The sequence below is a fragment of the Sapajus apella genome, unplaced genomic scaffold, assembly GCF_009761245.1.
Source record: "Sapajus apella isolate SASKATOON/1434 unplaced genomic scaffold, GSC_monkey_1.0 scaffold10, whole genome shotgun sequence".
Lineage (NCBI taxonomy): Eukaryota > Metazoa > Chordata > Mammalia > Primates > Cebidae > Sapajus > Sapajus apella.
The window spans coordinates 38,110,081-38,131,200 of record NW_022436950.1 but is presented as its reverse complement, the minus strand read 5'-3'; the positions used below and the strand labels follow the sequence as shown (position 1 = coordinate 38,131,200).

At 44.1% G+C, this 21,120-nt stretch overlaps 2 protein-coding genes across 5 annotated transcripts in view; one reads left to right on the top strand and one right to left on the bottom strand.

Moving 5' to 3' along the window:
* FLACC1 (flagellum associated containing coiled-coil domains 1) overlaps nucleotides 1-18,940 on the bottom strand; it is a 45,035-nt gene extending 26,095 nt beyond the window's left edge. Inside the window, exons 1-5 of one of the 2 annotated variants that reach the window (XM_032278671.1) lie at nucleotides 16,926-18,940; nucleotides 5,448-5,607; nucleotides 4,867-4,938; nucleotides 1,926-1,974; nucleotides 321-454 (exon numbers count right to left, since the gene is read on the bottom strand). In XM_032278671.1, coding sequence (XP_032134562.1) covers nucleotides 321-454; nucleotides 1,926-1,974; nucleotides 4,867-4,938; nucleotides 5,448-5,560 — 368 coding nt within the window. In that variant the 5' untranslated portion in view covers nucleotides 5,561-5,607; nucleotides 16,926-18,940. Of the gene's footprint in view, nucleotides 1-320; nucleotides 455-1,925; nucleotides 1,975-4,866; nucleotides 4,939-5,447; nucleotides 5,608-11,358; nucleotides 12,238-16,925 lie in introns of those variants that run through there. The other variant, XM_032278670.1, reaches the window with a different exon arrangement.
* Nucleotides 1-21,120, top strand: part of CASP8 (caspase 8) — a 115,016-nt gene that overhangs the window by 84,356 nt on the left and 9,540 nt on the right. The window lies entirely within an intron of this gene.

Sequence of the window (21,120 nt, the reverse complement as noted above, 5' to 3'; positions counted from 1 at the left end):
CCCCAAATTCAGACTAGTTTATGGCTATTCTACCTATTCCCACCCCAGGAACAATTTCTGTCCTTTGGGATCAATCACATAACTCCCAATCTTTATCCTGCCCCTTGGATCTGCTTATGGATGGGATCAGAGCAAAGAGAGGCAGAAGTGGAGAGACACAGTGCTGGGAAGCAGGGGCGAGGGGGAGGTGCCCTTGCAGCCCCTCCAGAGCAGGACCAGTGACCTGGGTATGGGCAGGGCAGCTTTGGCTTGTTCCTGAGGCCGGGCTGAGCCTGGTGGGAGTAGCTTCAAGCAGCAGCATGTCTATCCAGTGGCATTACCTGTTAAATCCACCTTTGTCCAGGATCTTTGATTCCCACTGCTTTTTCCTATCAGACATCTCATCCCCTAAGGTGACAGAAATCTGTTCCCGATTCTGAACAAGCTGATAGCCAGGTGACACGTTGATCACTTCCTAGGCACCAAGGGAAAGTAAGATAAATGGCACACTTGGAGTGCTGAGATTTCTCCACATCTCTTACTGCCTCACTCAGCTCTTAAAAGCAGACCTGGGACTCCAGAGCCCAAGCCCTTCTGGGCTCTTCGCCCATTATAGCTCATCCTCACATCTCTGAGACTCAAACCTGATGCTTAGTAGGCTCCTGGATGTCCCTAGGGGACTTTGAAGCTCTGTGCCAAACTGAGCCATTGGTGCCCCGGGCACTACCGCTGCTCCCAACCCTTGCATTCGCCCTTGTGGCCAGAGCCCAGAGGATGTGGTCACCCAGAGTAGTTGCTCAGGTTTTGGAATCAGAGAGGCCTGAGTAAATCTTGGCTGTGCCACCAGACAAGAGCCATCCAGCATCTCTGCACCTCAGTTTCCTTATCAGAAAATGGGCTTAGTAACTCTTTCTCAAAGGGCTTTTGTAAGGGAAAAACAAAACAACGTACGAGAAAATGACTAGGATGATTGCAAACAAACAAACAAAAATGTCAGTTTCTCCTCCTTCTCCCATTAGATGCCAAGAAACCTGGGCAGGGCCTCTGCCGGCCTGGACCAGGGCAAGGCTGGGGCTCTGATTTCTGCGCAGTACACCCTGCAGCCCCATGGGCCCTTCTGTTGTTGCCTCCTTCATGTCTCTCTGTGTTACTCACCTCTCTCCTGCCTGATGGCCCCAGGCCACCACCATCTTTCTCTTGGGCTCTGGCCTCTCCGCCTTCAATCTTGCTCCCTCTATAGTTCATCCTCCTCTCCACCTAGAGGGCAATTATACTTTTGTTTGTTTATTTTGTTTCCCTAACCATTAAAAGACTGCATGATTTTTGTTTAAAAAAAAAAAAAAAGAAGAAGAAACTAGATAAACACAGAAACCAGTAAAAAAATACCAATTAAATCCCACCAGAGGGTGCTTTTTCTAAAATGTAACTCTTATTTGGTCCTGTGCCCGTGTCAGACCAATAAAGGCTCCCAGACACCAGAAGGGTAAGCCCCACACTCCCAGGCAGGTGTCAGTATCCCTCCAAGTTTGGCTCCCATCACCTTCTCCAGCGCCCTCCTGCCGCTGCTCCTCTGAGGGGTACCAGCAGCCTCTCCCCTAGCATTCGTGACTTCCCAAGGTCAGCAGGGGGACTTCCTGTATCTGGGCATGAGCTGTTCACTGGCCTGGATGAGCTGTCATGTCTGGTTTCCCTGGGACACTGTTTGCCTTGTGCAAGGCAGTAGAGAGTAGCAATTACATACCCACTCTGGGGTCTGGCTGAGCTGAGTTCAGGTCATGGTTCTTCCACTTCCCTGCCACGCATAATGTACAATAATAACAGCCCCTCCTCCTAGGATCTTTGTGAAGATTCAACAAGGTAAGTATAGAAGTGTTAAAGGCCCACGCTTGTACATGGTAGGCACTCAATAAATTTTAGTCCCCTGCCCTCTTCCTGCTTGTACTCACATAAAATGATTTATTGTTCGCTTCTTGCCTTGCTAAATGGCTTTTCACTCTGCAAGAGAAAGACATGTTCAGAAAGCAACCAGCCAGCAAAGAGAAGTTTAGGAGCTGCACACTGAGGCCGCCACCATCTGACTTCCGCTCTCTGAGCTCTGATTACCTGATCTTCTTAGGGGATCCCTAAGGCAGTTGGATAACTCACTGAAGCAGGGCTCCTGAGGACCCCAAATTGGGAGTGCTCATAAAAAGGTCGTGCCCGAGGAGGCAAAAGAGTTGTCTTATGATGTTGAGGAAGCTTGTTTTGGAGGAGCATAAACCAGCTAAAGGGACCCCTACATATTCTCCCTGAGACAAGGCTCTGTGAGTCAGGTGACCCCCTACCCACCCCCATAAACACACACATGCATACACACTCACTTCAGGGAACTGTGTGAAGCCCTCTTTATTGGAGAATGAAACATTCTATAGAAACAAACATAATGAAATATATTTCATTCTGATAGAAATGTTGAAGTTTAACTTGTTTTCCATTAAAATTTTTTTTTTTGTCACCCAGGCTGGGGTGCAATGGTGTGATCTCAGCTCACTGCAACCTCCACCTACTGGGTTCACGCAATTCTCCTGCCTCAGCCTCCCAAGTAGCTGGGATTACAGGTGCACATCCCCACACCTGGCTAATTTTTTGTATTTTTAGTAGAGATGGGGTTTCACTATGTTGGTTGGACTGGTCTTGAATTCTTGGCCTTGTGATCTTCCTGCCTCAGCCTCCCAAAGTGCTGGGATTACAGGCATGAGTCACTGTGCCGGGCCACATTCAAATCTTTATATATGCTATATACAAAATGAATACCAATAGCGTATATGTTCACAGTGGCCTTTCCCTCCAGCTCCAAAGCCAGCAGCAATTGCAGTACTCCAACCTCTGCTTCTGTTGTCACAGCTCCTTCTCTGACTCTGACACTCTGAACTCCTCTTTCAGGAACAAAGAAGGACCTTTGTGATTACATGGGGTCGGGATAATCCAGGATAATCTCTCCATCTCAAGGTCAGCTGATTAGCAACCTTAATTCCATCTTCAGCCTTAATTCCTCTTTGGCAAGTAATATAGCATATTCGCAGTCTCCAGGGGTTAGGGTGTAGATGTACGTCCTTGTCGGGGGTCACTGTCCTGCCCTCCACACCCATCATCTCATTACCTCCTTTGAGCTCATCTCCCACCATTCCCTGCTCACTCCCTTGGCTTGTGTCACACTGGCCATTGCCTTCCTGGAAGAGGTCAGACATGCCAAGCAGGTTCTCACCCCAGGGCCTTTGGACTTGCTGGTCCCTCTGCCAGGAGAGCTTGCCCCAGGCATCATCAAGGCTCCTTTTGTTTCCTTTAAACAGGGACTGGCCTGACCTTCCTGCATAAAATATCCCCACCCTTACAGCTCCTACACCCTTTGCCTGCATTGTTTTTCTGCGTAGCACTCGCCAACCTCAGATGTAATAACTTGTTTATGGTCCTCTTCCCCTCCCTCCCCACTGGAATGTAAGTGCCAGGAGAGCAGTGACTTTATTGTGTGCTTCTGGCTCTTTTCTCAGCACCTGAAACAGTGCCTAATAAATAACAGGTGGTCGGCCAGGTACAGTGACTCACACCTGTAATCCCAGCACTTTGGTAGGCCAAGGCAGGCAGATCATGAGGTCAGGAGATCGAGATCATCCTGGCTAACACGGTGAAACCCCATCTCTACTAAAGACGCAAAAAGTTAGCTGGGCATGGTGGCGTGCACCTGTAGTCCCAGCTACTCAGGAGGCTGAGGCAGGAGAATCGCTTGAACCCGGGAGGCAGAGGTTGCAGTCAGCCGAGATCGAGTCACTGCACACTAGCCTGGGTGACAGAGCAAAATTCCTTTTAGGTCTCAAAGACCTAAAACTAAGGTACATTTCTAAGCTTGTAAAATATGAGTCAAATTTTAGTTTGTGATTAAAACCAAGATGCCACCCACAGAAAGTCTTAGACACTTAGTAATCAGCTACAGAGTAAGTCACCACCCTACATGCATGGCAGGGCCGCCAAGGCTCTATGACAATCGCACACATCAAGCATTGGATTCTAGAGCAGGAAACAGCTATTGTGGGCACCCCTGTGGAGAGCAGTTGATACAGTGATTTTGAATCAAATGATGCTGTGGATGCAGAGGACCCCAAAATCTACATGTAGGATCTGAGGTTTGTGAGAAATCAAGGTGGATTCTGGCAATTCTATAACATTCCTGGCATCAATTAGTTCAAGTCAGGCCAGGCGGGAGGAAGATTATTTTATTCACATGCCTTAAACCATTTCTGCCTCATGGACATAAAAATACTTAAGGCCAGGTGCAGTGGCCTCCACCTGTAATCCCAGCACTTTTAGAGGGCAAGGTGGGCTGATCACTTAAGGTCAAGAGTTGGAGACCATCCGGCCAGCATAGTGAAACCCCTTCTCTACTACAAATACAAAAATTAGATGGGCATGGTGACAGGTGCCTGTAATTCCAGCTACTCAGGAGGCTGAGGCAGGGGAATTGTTTGAACCAAGGAGGTGGAGGTTGCAGTGAGCCAAGATGGTGTCACCATGCTCCAGTGTGGGTGGCAGGGCAAGACTCCATCTCAAACAAACAACTGCAGGGCGTGGTGGCTTACATCTATAATCCCAGTGCTTTGGGAGGCTGAGATGGGTGAACTGCCTGAGTTCAGGAGTTCAAGACCACCCTGGGCAACATGGTGAAACCCCGTCTCTAATACAAACAAATAGCTGGGCATGGTGGTGTGCACCTGTAGTCCCCATTGCTTGGGAGGTTGAGGAACAAGAATTTCTTGAACCTGGGAGCTGAGGTCCTACCACTGCATTCCAGCCTGGGCAACAGAGTGAGACTCCATCTCAAAAACAAAACAAAACAAAACAAAAAACAAAACTTACTTTGGGGAAAAAACAGGTTTTGTTGGTTGGAGGTAATTGTGGTTTTTTGGAGCTGGTAGGAGAGGAGTTTGCCTGAAAGTGGAAAACAAATAACTGAAACAAGAAAATTGGAAATTTGGAAACCCTTTTTAATGCTTTCAAATTAAGTACATCCCTATAGTGACCCAAAATTGAAATATATGATCTGACAGCTGGAATCTTTAAAATCTGAGACCTTTAAAACTCAGGCCCAAGGCCCTGGCACATGTTCACTGTCCCAGGAAGAGCCTGTCCCCCAGTTGCCAAAGCTCTTTATCCCACATGGAGGGGGCAGTTGCCATCAAGGCCCTTTGGTTGGAAGCTGTACTTTGCCATTGCACCAATGCTGAGACTTCCTCATTTGAAATGGCACAAACCCCAGGCAGGGCTGGCAAGATGAGGGTGCAGCCAACCAGTTGGCAGAGAAGCTGGGGAAAGCGAGGTTCTCTGCCCCACCTGGAATTCTGCTGCCACCCTTGCTGTTTTAGAAATCTTGTGAAAGAAAGGAGGCTACAAATGGATCCCAAGGTCTCTGTGCCTACCCCACCCCAGATAATTCTTACTTAGACCTCCCTGTGGGGTTCTTTCGTGGTAGCTGAGTGGTCTTGATTAGCTTCCGTGGTCCCACGTTCCAGGGGTCCCAGCAGGTGCAATAAATGAGAGGGTTGGGGTACATAGCTGAAGGTCATGGGCAGTCTTGGTGACTAGATCAGGAGGCTCTTTCTGAAATGGAAAAACAACAGCAGAAGGTTAAGCACTTAGAATTGAAGCAAAAATACAGACGAATTGGGAAGAACCCAGGGAAGACTCAAAGAACAATGGTAGATTCCAGAAGCTGTTGATCTGGTGCAGGGTCTTGACTACAGGTTAACAGCTCATTCCTTTCTACTCGGTATACTTAACTTGAAAGCAGTTTAAAATTTGCCATAACTGGCTGAGCGCTGTGCCTCATGCCTATAATCCCAGCACTTTGGGAGGCCGAGAGGGGGTGGATTACTTGAGGTCAGGAGTTTGAGATCAGCCTGGCCCACATGGTGAAACTCTGTCTCTATTAAAAATACAAAAATTAGCTGAGTGTGGTGACACACACCGGTAGTCCCAGCTATTCAGGAGGCTGAAGTGGGAGGATTGCTTGAACGTGGGAGGTGGAGGTTGCAGTGAGCCGAGATTGTGCCATTGCACTCCAGCCTGGGTGGAGAGTAACACTTCCTCTAAAAAAATAAAATAAAATAATAAAATAAAATAAAATAAAAATTGCCATAACTGAGTCCTTGCTGTGATCCAGGTAAAAGTGCTCAATTATTGTTATGCTGATACTATAGATAAGGCTACTGAGACTCAGAGAAGTCACAGAGGCAGCAAGTTGCAAAGCTGGAAACAAACACAAACCGTCTTGACTCCCAAGTTTCTTCATTTCCAGCAGGCCACACCAGTCCTCACTGAAGGGAAGAGAAATTTCTATAGCAAATTCTACACAGAACTTCCTGGAAAATTAGTTCTGGACTGGGTGCAGTGGCTCATGCCTATCATCCCATATAATCCCAGCACTTTGGGAGGCCGAGGTGGGTGGATCACGAGGTCAGGAGTTTGAGACCAGCCTGGCCAACATGGTGAAACACTGTCTCTACTAAAAATACAAAAATTAGCTGGTGAGGCTGGAGAATCACCTGAACCCAGGAGGCAGAGGTTGCAGTGAGCTGAGATTGTGCCACCGCACTCCAGCCTGGGTGACAGAGTGAGACTGTCTCAAAAAAAAAAAAAGAAAAGAAAATTAGTTCTGTTGCTTGAACTACAGTGCAAGTGAATCTCCTCCTGGCCACCTCCTTGAATTACAGAGTGGAAACTCTTCTTCCCTGGCTCCGTAAAAACAAAACCCCCATTATGAGAATCTTGATGAAAGACAACTATCAGATATACATAGTGGCTTGACCACATTGACTTATCTTCTTTCTTTTCCAGACTAAAACTAGAGTATAGCATTAAAAGAGATTTAATCCCGGAAAAGCAAGAAAATGGGAGAGGAGACAGTAATGCACAAGGGATGTCCGTACACATTGTCATCGTAACTAGGGCTCTCACCATAGCACTGTGGCCTATGTACCTGCGAAGACAGAGTATCAACAAGATGGAGCCAGTTCACACATCAAGTTCCCAGAGGATGCACGACTCAGAACTGTTAGATTAACTGATGATATTGACAGGTAGCTGGCAGATCTGCAGGAGCACATGCTAGGGTGAATACTGTCCCTTTCCCTACGCCACATGTCCTAATCCCTGGAAACTGTGACTATGCTACCTTACATGGCAAAAGCAGCTGTGATGAAATGAAAGATCTTAAGATGGAGAGATTAACCTGAATTATCAGTCAGGGAAGATGTGATGATGGAGGAAGAGGTAGGAGTGACTGAGGAAAAGGGCCAGGAGCCAAGGAATTCAGGCAGCCTCTAGAAGCTGGAAAAGACAAGGAAACGCATTCTCCCCCAGAGCCTTCGGAAGGAATGCGGCTCTTGACTTTAGCTCCTGAGACTCATTTTGGACTTTCCCTTTCAGAATTGTAAGATAATAAATTGGTGTTGTTTGAAGCCACTAAATTTGTGGTAACTTGTTACAGAGCAATAGAATTCAGAGCATTTGGGAGTGAGGGTAGGGGACTGGCAATAGAAACATAGAAACCAATTACTCCAGGTTAAAAAACATTGAATGAAAAAGTAAGCATAATCCTAGTATGGTACACACTCATATGTATCTAATGCAAATGCTTAATATTGATTTAGCCAAAAAGTGAACTGTGACTACATGGGAAGAATGAGTGGAATGGGGATGTATAAGAGCCAAAGCCTCACCTGTAGTACCAGAAAGAAAAATTAACATATGGAGCATGGACAAATTATTTGGAAAGAGGTAAAATTCCAAAGAAATAGCTAACAGAATTGAAAATAATTGCCTCTAGGGAGCACACTGAGAAGTAGAACTGACAGGTTAGGAGTGAGGCAGAATACTGACTTTTCCTTAATGAATTTTTAACATTATTTGACTTTTAAATGATGTCAGTGGATATTTCTTTTTCTTTTCTTTTCTTTTTTTCTTTTCCTTTAGTTTCTTTCCTTTTTTTGAGACAGAGTCTGACTCTGTTGTCCAGGCTGGAGTGCAATGGTGCAATCTCGGTTCACTACAACCTCTGCCTCCTGGGTTCAAGTGATTCTGGTGCCTCAGCCTCTTGAATAGCTGGGACTACAGGTGCCCAGCACTACATCTGGATAATTTTTGTATTTTTAGTAGAGACTGGGTTTCGCCATGTTGGCCAGGCTATTCTCAAACTCCTGGCTTCAGTGATCCACCTGCCTTGGCCTCCCAAAGTGCTGGGATTACAGGCATGAGCCACTGTACCTGGCCATGTCAGTGGGTATTTCATTAATAATAAAAACAAATGCCAAAAATGTTATAAGAATCGATAGCTCAACAGAAGTATTAAAATGATAACAGATTTAACTCGAATTTCTAAGTCTATGATTAGTTTTCAATATTACACTGGAATAAATTTACTTAAGAACCAGCTGAAAAAATGAAATCAACCTTTTTGTCCAACATGACTGATGCTTGAGAAACCCACTCATTTTCCTAATGACCTTCAGAGCGAGAGAGGACCTTAGGATCGAATCTACTTTACATATGAGGATACTAAAATTCAAAGAAATGAAGTGACTACTCGCCGATTCGTAACTGCTGCTTTATCAGCACAAATCCTTAGAGGCTCACACTATGAGTCCTGTGCTAGATGCTGGCTGGACCTTGCCGTCAGGGAGCTTGCAGTCTGTACAGGAGTCAGCAGAAAGAGAGCTAAGGGAGCAGCGGAGCAAAGGCAAGAGACCTGGCCTTGGAAGAAAGGCAGAGTGTACAGGGGTTGGCTGGGCCAGACCCCCTCTGGAACTAGAGGGTCTTCTGAAATAGAGGTCAGGGCTAGAAAGGCCAGGAGGCTGGCTAAACAGCAAAGGCCTAAAGAGCAGGTGACAGTGCTGCCATTTATAACTGTCCATATTCCACTGTGTTTGGGGGCCTGTCAGGATCAAGCCAAGGACAGGAGGTCAGAGAAGCAGATGGGATTGAGTGCCCAGGAGGGAAGACGATGCTACAGGGGTCAAGAATTCAGGTGAGAGTCTGAAAGGAGGCTGCAACAGTAGCAAACAAGAAGCTCTGCTTCTGCTTAGGACCTCTTATCTGCTTGCTGTAGAACAGGGGCCAACCTTGAACTTGGGAGATTTAGCTGGAGTCCGTGGGGCGGGAAGTAAGAGGCTAAGGGAGGCCCACTTTTAGCAACTGCCTTCTCTCTTCTTGAAGGCCAGGACTCCACTATGGAGTTCTCTTTGTCCTCCAGCACCTCCACTAAGCCTTGCAAAGTGGCTTGTGCAAATATTCACTTGATGAATATTTGTTACCTGACTAGTAAACTTGGTGGTTGTAATCAGCTCATCATGGTGGTTGGGGCCAGCTTAACAAAGAGTGAAGAGATGGTGCGGTGGCTCACACCTGTAATCCCAGCATTTTGGTAGGTTGAGGCGAGTGGACCACTTGAGGCCAGGAGTTCAAGACCAGCCTGGCCAACATGGCAAAACCGCCTCTACTAAAAACACAAAAATTAGCCAGGCATGGTGGCACATGCCTATAATCCTAGCTACTCAGGAGGCTGAGGCAGGAGAATCGATTGAACCCAATAGGTAGAGGTTGCAGTCAGTCAAGATCACACCATTGCACTCCAGCCTAGGTGATAGAGCAAGACTCTGTCTCGATAAATAAATAAATTAATTAATAAACAAAAATAACAAAAACAAAAAGAAAAGAGATCCACAGATGAAACTGCCAAACTGTTGTAATCAACATTACCATATTATAGATAATATTAGACAGACATTAGCACTCAAAAACCAGAATGTAGAGGTAAATTATGTGGGTGATACAATCACTCAGTGGTGTTTTACATAGATTTGAAATGGTCTTTAAGGAATGGGTGGTTGTTTCCTTTTCTTCTTCCACATGATAAACAATGTCTTGGTGTATATTCTATTGCTTTTAAGGAAAAAAAAAAAAAAGGTGTGGTGGCACATGATTGCAATCCCAACACATTGGGAGGCTGAGGTGGGAGAGTTGCTTGAGCCTAGGAGTTTGAGACCAGCCTGGGCAACATATTGAGGCTCTGTATCTACAAAAAAATGTAAAAACAGTCTAGTATGGTGGAGTATGCCTGTAGTCCCAGCTGCTCGGCAGGCAGGGTGGTAGGATCACTTGAGGCCAGGAGTTTGAGCCTATAGTGAGCTATGATCACACCATTGCACTCCAACCTGGGTAACATGAGTGAAACTCCGTCTCAAAAAAAAAAAAAAATAACAATAAAGGCATTTCTTTTTGAGCACCCATGGTAGTGATACTCAAAATATTTAACAACCAGTAGGACATAACTATTGAATAATCAACCAGGGTTAGAACAGGGTCCTGGGGGAATCTCACTCCCATCCCCATGTCAGGCATTAATCCCTTAGTTGCTGAATCATGAGGAGGTCTGAGGGTGCCAGGAAAGGAGTTCGGACAACCAAGGTGGCAAGGACACGCAAGGGGCTTGGGCAATGGTCATCTACCAATCAGTATGGCAGTATTTTATTATTTATTATTATTATTATATTGAGATGGAGTTTTGCTCTTGTTGCCCAGGCTGGAGTGCAATGGCATGGTCTCAGCTCATTGCAACCTCCGCCTCCAAGGTTCAAGCGATTCTCCTGCCTCAGCCTCCCAAGTAGCTGGATATTATAGGCACCCACCACCACCCCCGCTAATTTTTGTATTTTTTGTAGAAATGGGGTTTCACCATCGTGGCCAGACTGGTCTTGAACTCTTGACCTCTGGTGATCTGCATGCCTCAGCCTCCCAAAGTGCTGGGATTACAGGTGTGAGCCACCGTGCCCAGCCTATATGGCAGGATTTTAATATTTCAGTAGCTAAGTATCAGCCCTTGACTTCTCATAGCTTCCTAAGTGGGAACCACTGCTAACAGATTTTTGGGGTATCCTTCCAGAAATGTTGTGAGTGTATATAACCTTAAATGTTTTGCATATAGAACTTAACCTGTAGAGAAGCATAATAAAGTTTAAAAATGCTTTACATACATGAGAGCACACTTTGCACACTCTGCTGCATCTTGTTCTTTTTATGTAACAGGAAATCTAGTAGATATTTCCATGCCATCACACACAGATCTGCGTTTACAATGGCTTGACACTGTATAGCTCTGAGAATAGAGGGGTGTGTGAGTGTGTGCAAGAATTCTTTTTCCCTCTTTTTTTCCTTTCCTGAACCTCCCCCTGATGATTTACCTGAGGCTCACCCTAATAGTCACCAATCAGCTGGCAGAGCCTTCAGAGAAATCACTGGTTAGTATTAACAATCAGTAGAGAAAATTATATAAAACATCTTTTCCAAAGCACTTACCTTGGACTGCCCAAAGATCTGTTATTCTCATGTGGCCCAAGTCAAGCGTCTTAAAGAAACCACAATGTTAGAGAGAAATGGTTCCCTATCAACACAGAATCAGAGTTTACTTTAGATCAAATCCAGAGGTTCCAAAACTCAAGACTTTAGTGGTCATTCCAAGTGGCTGAAATGCCGAAGCAGAAAATTCAGTTTCTGTAGAGCGGGAAGACAGACTTCTAGTGAATCCATTTGAAGGCTTTTACAAAGGCTGGCCTGGCACAAACATGAATTTCCCTTCTAAAGACAAAATAGTTCAAGTTTCTCAGTATTGCAATAAAATTAGAGTAGAGGAGAAGGTCACCCCTCCATTCAGATTCCCATGACTTGGGCCTGAGTTGTGAGGTTTGCCCAAAGTTTGTTTGTTTTGTTGCTATGGACACAGAACAGTAGCACCTTATTGGCTCAGGGTTCTGTTCTTAAAGAGAGAAGGTTGGGAGAAACAGCCAATTAAGTTCTCCAAGACCCAAATCAGTGACCACCCTCAACAGCAAATAACTCATACTTTTGACACAGGATTTCCACTTTTGTTATCAGCCGTGGGACAAAAAGACTTAAGCTATATCTTCAGAGGAAATAGGATTCAACAGCAAGTCTAGGCTTCATTGGCCTATGGCAATAGTTACCAGGCAGGATATGTGATGGATTTTTAATTCCTCTGTCATCTACTCAGAGAAACCTAAAACTCTAGATGCTTTTTCCCTTGAGTTTAAGGCTTTGAAATCTGTGAAAGTAAAAATCCCCTAAGGCAGGAATCTTTTTCAGTCACCAGGTTTCCAGATTTTTCTTTTTCTTTTTTCTGAGATGGAGTCATGCTCTGTCACCCAGGCTGGAGTGCGGTGGTGTGATTTCAGCTCACTGCAACCTCTGCCTCCCAGGTTCAAGTGATTCTCCTGCCTCAGCCTCCTGAGTAGCTGGGATTACTGGTGCCCACCACCATGCCCGGCCCATTTTTGTATTTTTACTAGAGATGGGATTTCACCATGTTGGTCAGGCTGGTCTCGAACTCCTGACCTTGTGATCCACCTGCCTCGGCCTCCCAAAGTTCTGGGATTACAGATGTGAGCCACCACGCCCAGCTAGATTTTTTTTTTTTTTCTAAATAAAGCTGCTTTTTCTTACTATAGAAAAAAGTACTTGCTTATTACAACCCAGTGGCTTTCATTTTAGTTTTACTGCCATTCATAAGAAATATATTTTACAAATTTTATAATAAAAAATTTCAGGAAATAATACTCTTATTATTTGCTATACTCTTCTATTCACTTTTCTCATTTAAATTAAAGCTGATTATAATCCACTAGATTGATTTCATGATCCACTGGTGGGTCACAACCCCTAGCTGACAAAATGTTGTTATAAATTCATCTATTCACTCAACTTCACATTTGTTGTCAACTGTGTGCCAGGCACGGTTGCTAGGTGTGGGGATATACCTCAGTTCCTATAGTCAATACAACTTAGAGACCAATGAGAAAACAGACTGTAAATAAGCTCGATAAAAGCAAAATGAATTCTTTTTTTCCTTGGAGACAGTGTCTCACCCTGTCGCCCAGGCTGGAGTGCAGTGGCATGATCATAGCTCAATGCAGCCTCAATCTCCCGGGCTCAGGCAATCCTGTTGCCTCAGACTCCTGAGTAGATGGGACTACAGGTATGCAGCACCATGCCCAGCTAGTTTTTCTGACTTTTAGTATACAAGAGGTCTTGCTATGTTGCCCAGGCTGGTCTTGTACTCCTGAGTTCAAGCAATCCTCCTCCTTCAGCCCCCTCAAAGTGCCAAGTTTACAGGTGTGAGCCACCATGCAGCCACAATGACTCATGTTAAGAGACTCTCCAGAAGCAGTGGGAGTTCATAGCAAGAGTTATTCTTCTAGTCCAGTGATTCAGGTAGCAGTTTTAAACAGAGAAGAGATCTGACTAGGTCTACATATTAGAAAGATCATTCTGACTGTAATATAGAGAAGCAATTGGAAGGGCCAGGGAAACCAGGTAGAAGTCTGTGGTAGTGGTCCCTGTGGGACCTAATGATGGCCCTGACTGAGGAGCACTAGTGAAAATGGAGAGGAGACATGATGGGGCTTGGTGACTGACTGGATGCTGGGTGAGGGAAAAGGAGACAGTAATGATTACTGGCTGTCTAGCTTGAGAGTTGACCATGGTGCCATTTATTGAGACAGGAAAGTGTTGGGGATAAACAGGTTCCAGGGAGCAGATTATGAGTTCAGTTTTGGATATGTTGAGATGCAGGGAGACTAATAAACACGTGGTGACATCTATTAGCGTTTCTTACGGATTTTAGAAGTTCAAAAGAAGACTCTGGCCTAGAAGCAGTTTAGGAGTCTTCAGAGTGGCTGATGTTTCAGGCCAAGGGAGTGAGTGAGATCGTGAGTGAGATTGCATAGAGAGACAGTATTGGGTAAGGAGAGAAGGCTATCTAGAACAGAGCTCCGAGGACACCAGTATTTATGACAATGTTTCTCAAAGCGTGGGCCATGTGTAGTTAAAATGCATGGACCTGTTACTTGACGGCAGGTGGCTTACAACAAAGAGGTTTATTAACCTCATGAAATACAGAGTCTGTAGGTAGTGCTATCAGAGTTGGTGCAAAGATTCAGCAGTGTCCTTGGAGAACTGGGCTCTTTCCATCTCTCTGTTATGCCAGCCTCAGTGTGTTGATGGAAGGAAGCCTCTTGGTTGCGCTACGGCTGCTTCAACTCCAAGCACCATGAACAGGCTAGATGAAGATGGACTTTCAAAGATTAAAAGGAGGGAAAGAAATTACAGAGAACAATTGATAGACTCTATTAGTCATCTAGACAATCTGTCTCCATCTAGATGTTGAATATTTACTTTGAGTGTGTTTATAGTGTAAAATTTTATATTTAAATCCTTTCTTATGATTAAAAAAAAAAAAGCAGCAGGATTTGGGTATTCAGTGAAGCGTGGCTAAAAACAGAGATACAAAGGAAGCAGGTGCTGAAGGAAAACCCCAGCCACTTGACTTGGCCAAGGCTCATCATTAATTACTACTACTTTGGGTCTCTCTGCTCCCATTTCTTCTTTTTGGATGTGAGTAAAGCTTTGCCAGGTCCAAAACAGCAGAGAAGGAAATGAAGGTGTTTAGGGGTTAAGTGTTAAGTGCTCTTCTCTTTGATGAAATTGGAGAAGTGCTGGCATTCTCAGTATCTTCCCCTAAAGCAAAGTGTCTTAGTATTTGGAACAGAGATGGAGGAGGCCAGAATACCAATAGCAAAACAAAGTATAAATTGAATAACTGAAAGAGAGAAATTGCAACTTAATTAGGACAATTATATTATCAAAATTGGTCTGCACAGGGCTTGGGGAAATAGACATCATCTTGTGTGTGATGTTGCAGTGTTCATGAGGTGGCAAATATGGTCAGCTGGGAGCATTTGGAGGCTTTCCATCTGGGGAGTGCTATTTGTGGCTCTATGAGAATACTCCCAGTGTGGAAAAGAGTGTTCTTTTAAGGAGATTTTAATTATCTCCAACTTGCTCACTTCTCATCTCTCTTTGATCCTTGCTTGTCTTTGAACATCTGACTTTAGGGTGGTGTTATGCTAACTCCCATGGATCACCGTGAATAGCCCCAAACAGGGAGCCACAGGAATCCTGTGAAAGCCTACAGAACTACCCTCACACCTAGAAAGAGGGGCCACTGTTCTGAGCTCTGGGCTTTAGAGGGCTCTGCATAGGACAGGCACATATAGAAACCTACATTCAAGAAGATGTGAGCCCCGGCCAGGTGCAGTGGCTCACACCTGTGATCCTAGTACTTTGGGAGGCCAAGGTGGGTGGATCACCTGAGGTCAGGAGTTTGAGAACAGCCTGGCCAACAAGGTGAAACCATATCCCTACTAAAATATAAAAATTAGCCAGGTGTGGTGGCATGTACCTGTAGTCCCACCTACTCAGGAGGCTGAGGTGGGAGAATTGCTTGAACCAGGAGGTGGAGGTTGCAGTGAGTCGAGATAGTGCCAGTACACTCAAGCCTGGATGACAGAGTGAGACTCCATCTCAAAAAAGAAAAAAAAGAAAAAAAAGAAAAACCACATGGGCGCTTGATCTGGAGCTCAGCTCTGGAGCAGCAGGAACCATAACCCTAAAGATTCGATCTCATCATGGTTCACCACATCTTCTACCCTTTGCCTTCAAAACAAAAGATGATTGTGCTCAAATGCTAGAAAGGTTTGTGGGTCATGCTGCTGCTAAGACCAGACACAGACACTGGCTTCGAGTGCAGGAAGGACTGGGGCAGCAGCAGTGAGGTAGGAGGAAAGGTGACTTGTCAAAATCTCTCAGCATGAATGCAAGATTCGTGCATGATGAAATATGTTTCCCAGTGATGCTGAGCATCCTTTTTTTGCTTCTTTTAATGCCTTAATTTATAATTCACAGGTATTTATATATGGGAATAGTATTTGCAAGAGCTACATATGGTGGCTGGAGAACATTGTGCAATATGAATCCTGATTACTCTTAAATTTATATATGTGTAGATCTAGATGAAACATGAATGAAGCCTGGTACCAACTTGTCATATTACTGGATGGATCTAGAGATTGTTTGAGAGATGGTAAAAACAGCCACAGAAGCGATAGTAAAGTATATGAGATTAAAATACTCCATAACATTTTCTGGCCCATGATAATGTTTGAAAGTGATGTGAAAATCTTGCTTTTAACAACTTAGTGATTTTGCTGAGAAGGCAAGACAATCAAATGTTGTGAAACAATACTTTGATATTTATATATTTAGGTTTTCTGTATTTTTCAGCATCTCGTAACACCTTTGCAGTGCTTTCTTCATACCTTCGTAAACTAACGAACAAAACACTTCATGCTATTGCTGGCAACGTGACCTACCAGCCAACAGTTGTATTTCAGCATCTTTGCTGAATTTGCACAGTAACATTTGCTCATTTGAAAATTTTGTGGCATTTTGGCCCTTAACTCATAAAAACGAATAAAAAACAGAAAAATAAAACTTATTATTAGCATAACTCAAATTTAATATAGTGAAACTAGCTATGGAAGTCAATAGGATTATCAAAGCACCAAATATTAACCCTTATCAGAAGGTTTTTGGACTTAAAACACATCCACTAGTAGTCATTTGTGAAAAAGAATACAATTAAAGATGATGAGAATAGCACTAAATTTCATATCAAATTTGTCTCAAACTTCATTTTTCACAAGATGGTCATAATTCTAAATGGATACTGAGATTAAAAAAAAAAGTTACTATTTTTTTTTTCCCAAGGTGGCCAATTAGAGTCTTCTAGAGTGCCTTGGCCCCTTGGAAATAGCAAGATAGTGTGCAAAGATCATCTCTGTGGGTTTTCATCCAAAAAGGAAAATGGGAATCCACCAGAATTGTGAAGGACACCCCAGATCCCAGGGAGGAGAATGTGGACAAACAGCCCCAGTGATGGCATGCAACTGATAAAAATGCGTGAAGCCCCAGTACATGCGAGAGGCAGGCAGCCTCCTTCTACAACTCACCTTTCCACCTGGGATCCAAGCGACCCAGGCTGAGGGAGAGCACTTTGTTTCTCACAAGCCCTGGAACTAACTTGGGGAAGTGGCTTGGAAATGCTGTGAGGAAAAGACACAGAGAAAAGTTGCAAACATTTTCCAAGACTCAGGACTGAGAGCAGGGTACCATTTTTAAATCAGACACATACAAAGTCAGCCATTCTTTGGTGACCTAGCACTGTGGCCACACAGGCATTTTAGTCTCGAGTCAGCAATTGGAGCACCTGCTCTGGCTTAGGGTAGGGGTCTCCATAGCCAGAACTGCACAAAGGGCCTCAGCAATAGGTGCTGAGATTGTGCTCCCTCCCTTTGCAGGCCTGAGGTGGGAGGAGAACTGCCACAGCTACAGTTTCTTCTGTGTGATGAGACTTGCAGCCAGGGCTAGCATGGTGGCCTGGAACCAGTCTGCATATGTCATTGCATGGTAACCCAGTGTACTCCCCAGAGATTGTGGTGCAGCAGAGCCCTCTCTGCTCTACCCTTGGACAGAATCCAAGGATTTGGAGCACTTGCTTGTCTGGACCAGCAGTGGGAGCTGCCTCACCCTTCATAGACGTAGACTGTGGTACAACGTGGCTCTCTCGGCTCCACACCCAGGCAGATCTCAAGGTATCTGGAGCACTCTCTTCCTTGATCAGCAGCCTGAGTTGTCCTACCTTTCCCATGCATGATTGTGGTGCAAGGCGGCCCTCTCCACTCCACCTGTGGGCAGATCTCCAGGCATTTGGAGCATCTGCTTACATGGACTAGCAGCCTGAGTTGCCCTACCCTTCCTGTGCAGAGATCTGGGTGTGGGGAGGCCCTCTCCATTTTGTACCCCTGCAGATCTCCACGCATTAGGTGCACTTGCTCATCTGGTTCAGCAGCCTGAGCTGCCCCACTCTTCCAAGACATAGATCATGGTGCAGCAAGTTCCTCTCTGGTCCATGACCAGGCAGATTATCAGACATTCAGAGTACCCATTTGCCTTAATCAGCAGTCTGAGTTACCCAAACCCTCCTGCACAGAGATCTTGGTACAGTGGGGCCCTCTCTCCTCCATGCTCAGGCAGATCTCCACGCATTTGGAATACTTGCTTGCCTGGAACAGCAGCCTGAGCCACCCACCCTTCCTGTGCATAGATCTGGGTGCATTGGGCTTCATGTTCAGATAGATGTCCAGGCATCTGGAACACTCACTCTCCTGGAGTAGTTTAGGCCACTCCCATCCCTGTACAGGAAACTTGGGGTCAAGGGAATTTTCCAAGCACCTCTGGGTGCTTGGCAGTGGCTACCCACTGCATTCTCTCTTGGTGCTGGTGCTTGTGCCTGCCATCAGGGAACCTGTAGTTGGACCTGCTCAGTCCAGCTCTGCCCATTTTGGCCCCTACCTCCCTGTGTCTGAGCAGGGAGCTCAGACCACTGTGAACTTCATGAATCAGCTCATTGCCTGAGGTAACAGTTTTTCCCAGTAAACAATGATCAAGTATAAACCCAGTCATTGGCCACAGCAGGCTCTTAGCTATCAGCACCATCTACTGGCTCGTAGGTTGAACAGCCCAATATAAAACCTGCTGGCAGAAGTGCATAGGGTTATAGAATCAAAGCCAAAAGACCCTACCCAGCATTCTTTACAGTCACACTCTCTAGAGAGTGGGGAAAAGGGAAAGGGAAAGAAAAAATCCCAATAATATTATAAGGAAAGAAAGAAAAATACATAATCCTACCCATATGAAAATAACTATAAAATTAAAATGCCAGCATCTCCAAATGAGAAGGAACCAGTGAAAGAATTCTGGCACCATGAAAAATCTGAATATAGTGACACCACCAAAGGATTAAACTTGCTCTCCAGCAGTGGTCTATAGCCAAAATGGAAACTCAGAAAGAACAGATACATAATCTAAAGCATGGATTACAAGGAAGATCAATGAGATCCAAGACAAGGTTAAAAATCAACAACAACACAAAACTTCTAAAGCAATCCAGGAAATGAAAGAAGAGACAAACATCTTAAAAAGAAATCAATCAGAAATTCTGGAGTTAAAAAACTCACTTAAGGAATTTCAAAATACAATTGAAAGCTTTGTCAATAGACTGGACCAAGCAGATGAAAGAATTTCAGAGCCTGAAGACGGATCTTTTGAACTAACTCAGTTAGAAAAAAACAAGGGAAAAATTTTTTAAGATGAACAAAGGCTTTGAGAAATATGGGTTATGTAAAACCAAACCTATGAATTACTGGCATTCCTATGAATGAAAAAAGTGAACAACCTGGAAAACATATTTGAAGGAGTAATTCAAGAAAGGTTTCTTAATCTTGCTAGAGTAGACATCCAGATACAAGAAATCCAGAGAACATCTAGAAGATACTATACAAAATGAACATCATCAAGGTATATAGTCACCAGACTGTCTAAGGTCAATGCTAGAGAAAATAGTTTTTCCCCCCCCAAGATGGAGTCTCACTCTGTCACCCAGGTTGGAGTGCAGTGGCATGATCTTGGCTCACTGCAGCCTCCTCCTCCTGGGCTCAAATGATTCTCATGCCTCAGCTTCCTGAGTAACTGAGACTACAGGCACATGCCACCACACCCAGCAAATTTTTATATTTTTAGTAGAGATGAGGTTTTGTCATATTGGCCAGGCTGGTCTTGAACTCCTGACCTCAAGTGATCTGCTGACCTCGGCTTCCTAAAATGCTGGGATAACAGGCGTGAGCCACTGAGCCCAGCAGAAAACATCTTAAAGGCAGCTAGAGAAAAAGGTCAGATTGTGTACAAAGGGAACCCATCAGGCTAACAGTGGCTGTCTCAGCAGAAACCTTACTTGCCAGGGGAGGCTGGAAGTCTGTTTTCAGCATTTTTAAAGACAAGAAATTCCAACCAGGAATGTCATATCCCTCCAAATTAAGTTTTATAAGCAAAGGAGAAATAAAATATTTCCTAGATAAGCAAGAGCTAAGGGAATATATTACCACCAGACTAGCTGTACAAAAGCTCCTTAAAGGAGCCCTAAACATGGAAATGATAGAATGATATCTGCTACCACAGAAAAATACATTTTTAAGTACATAGCCCACAGACCCTATGAAGCAACCACACCATAGAAATTACAAAACAACCAGCTAACAACCTCATGATAGTATCAAAACCTTGAATATCAATATTAATCTTGAATGTAAATGGTCTAAACACCTCACTTGAAAGGCACAGGGTGGCAAGTTGGATAAGAAAATAAGAGCTACCTTCAAGTGACCATTCTCACACATTATGATATCCACAGGCTCAAAGTAAAGGGTTGGCGAAAGATCTACCATGCAAACAGAAAACAAAAAATGAGTAGGGGTTGCTATTCTTATATCAGATAAAACAGGCTTTTAACCAAAAATAGTAAAAAAGGACAAAGAAGGGCATTACATAATGATAAAGAGTTCAATTCAACAAGAAGACTTAACTACCCTAAATATATACATAGCCAACATTGAAGCACCCAGATTCATAAAACAGGTATTTCTTTCTAGACCTACAAAAAGACTTAGCCACACAATAGTAGTGGGGGACTTCAACACCACATTGACAGCATTAGAAAGATCACTGAGGCAGAAAACAACAAAGAAATTCTAGACTTAACTTCAATACTTGACGAATTGGGCCTAATAGACATCTACAGAATATTCCACCCATCAACCATAGAATATACATTCCTCTCATCTGCACACAGAACATACTCCAAGACTGACCACGTTTGGCTATAAAGTAAGTTTTAAGAAATAAAAAAAAAATAATAAAAATCATGCCAACCATACTTTCAGACCACAGTGGAATAAAAATAGAAATCATTGTCAAGAAAAGTGCTCAAAACCACACAAGTACATGGAAATTAAACAACTTGCTCCTGAATCACTTTTGGGTAAACAATGGAATCAACGTAGAAATAAAAAAAATTCTTGGAAATTAATGAAAACAGAAACAATATATCAAAATCTCTGGGACACACCAAAAATAAAGAGGAAAGTTTATAGCAGTAAACACCTACCTTAAAAAGTTAGAAAGATCTTAAATTAATGATCTAACATCACGCCTACAGGAACTAGAAAAAGAACAAACTAATCCCAAAGCCAGCAAAAAAAAAAAAAAAAAAAAAAAAAAAAGAAATAATTAAAATCAGAGCAGCGCTGAATG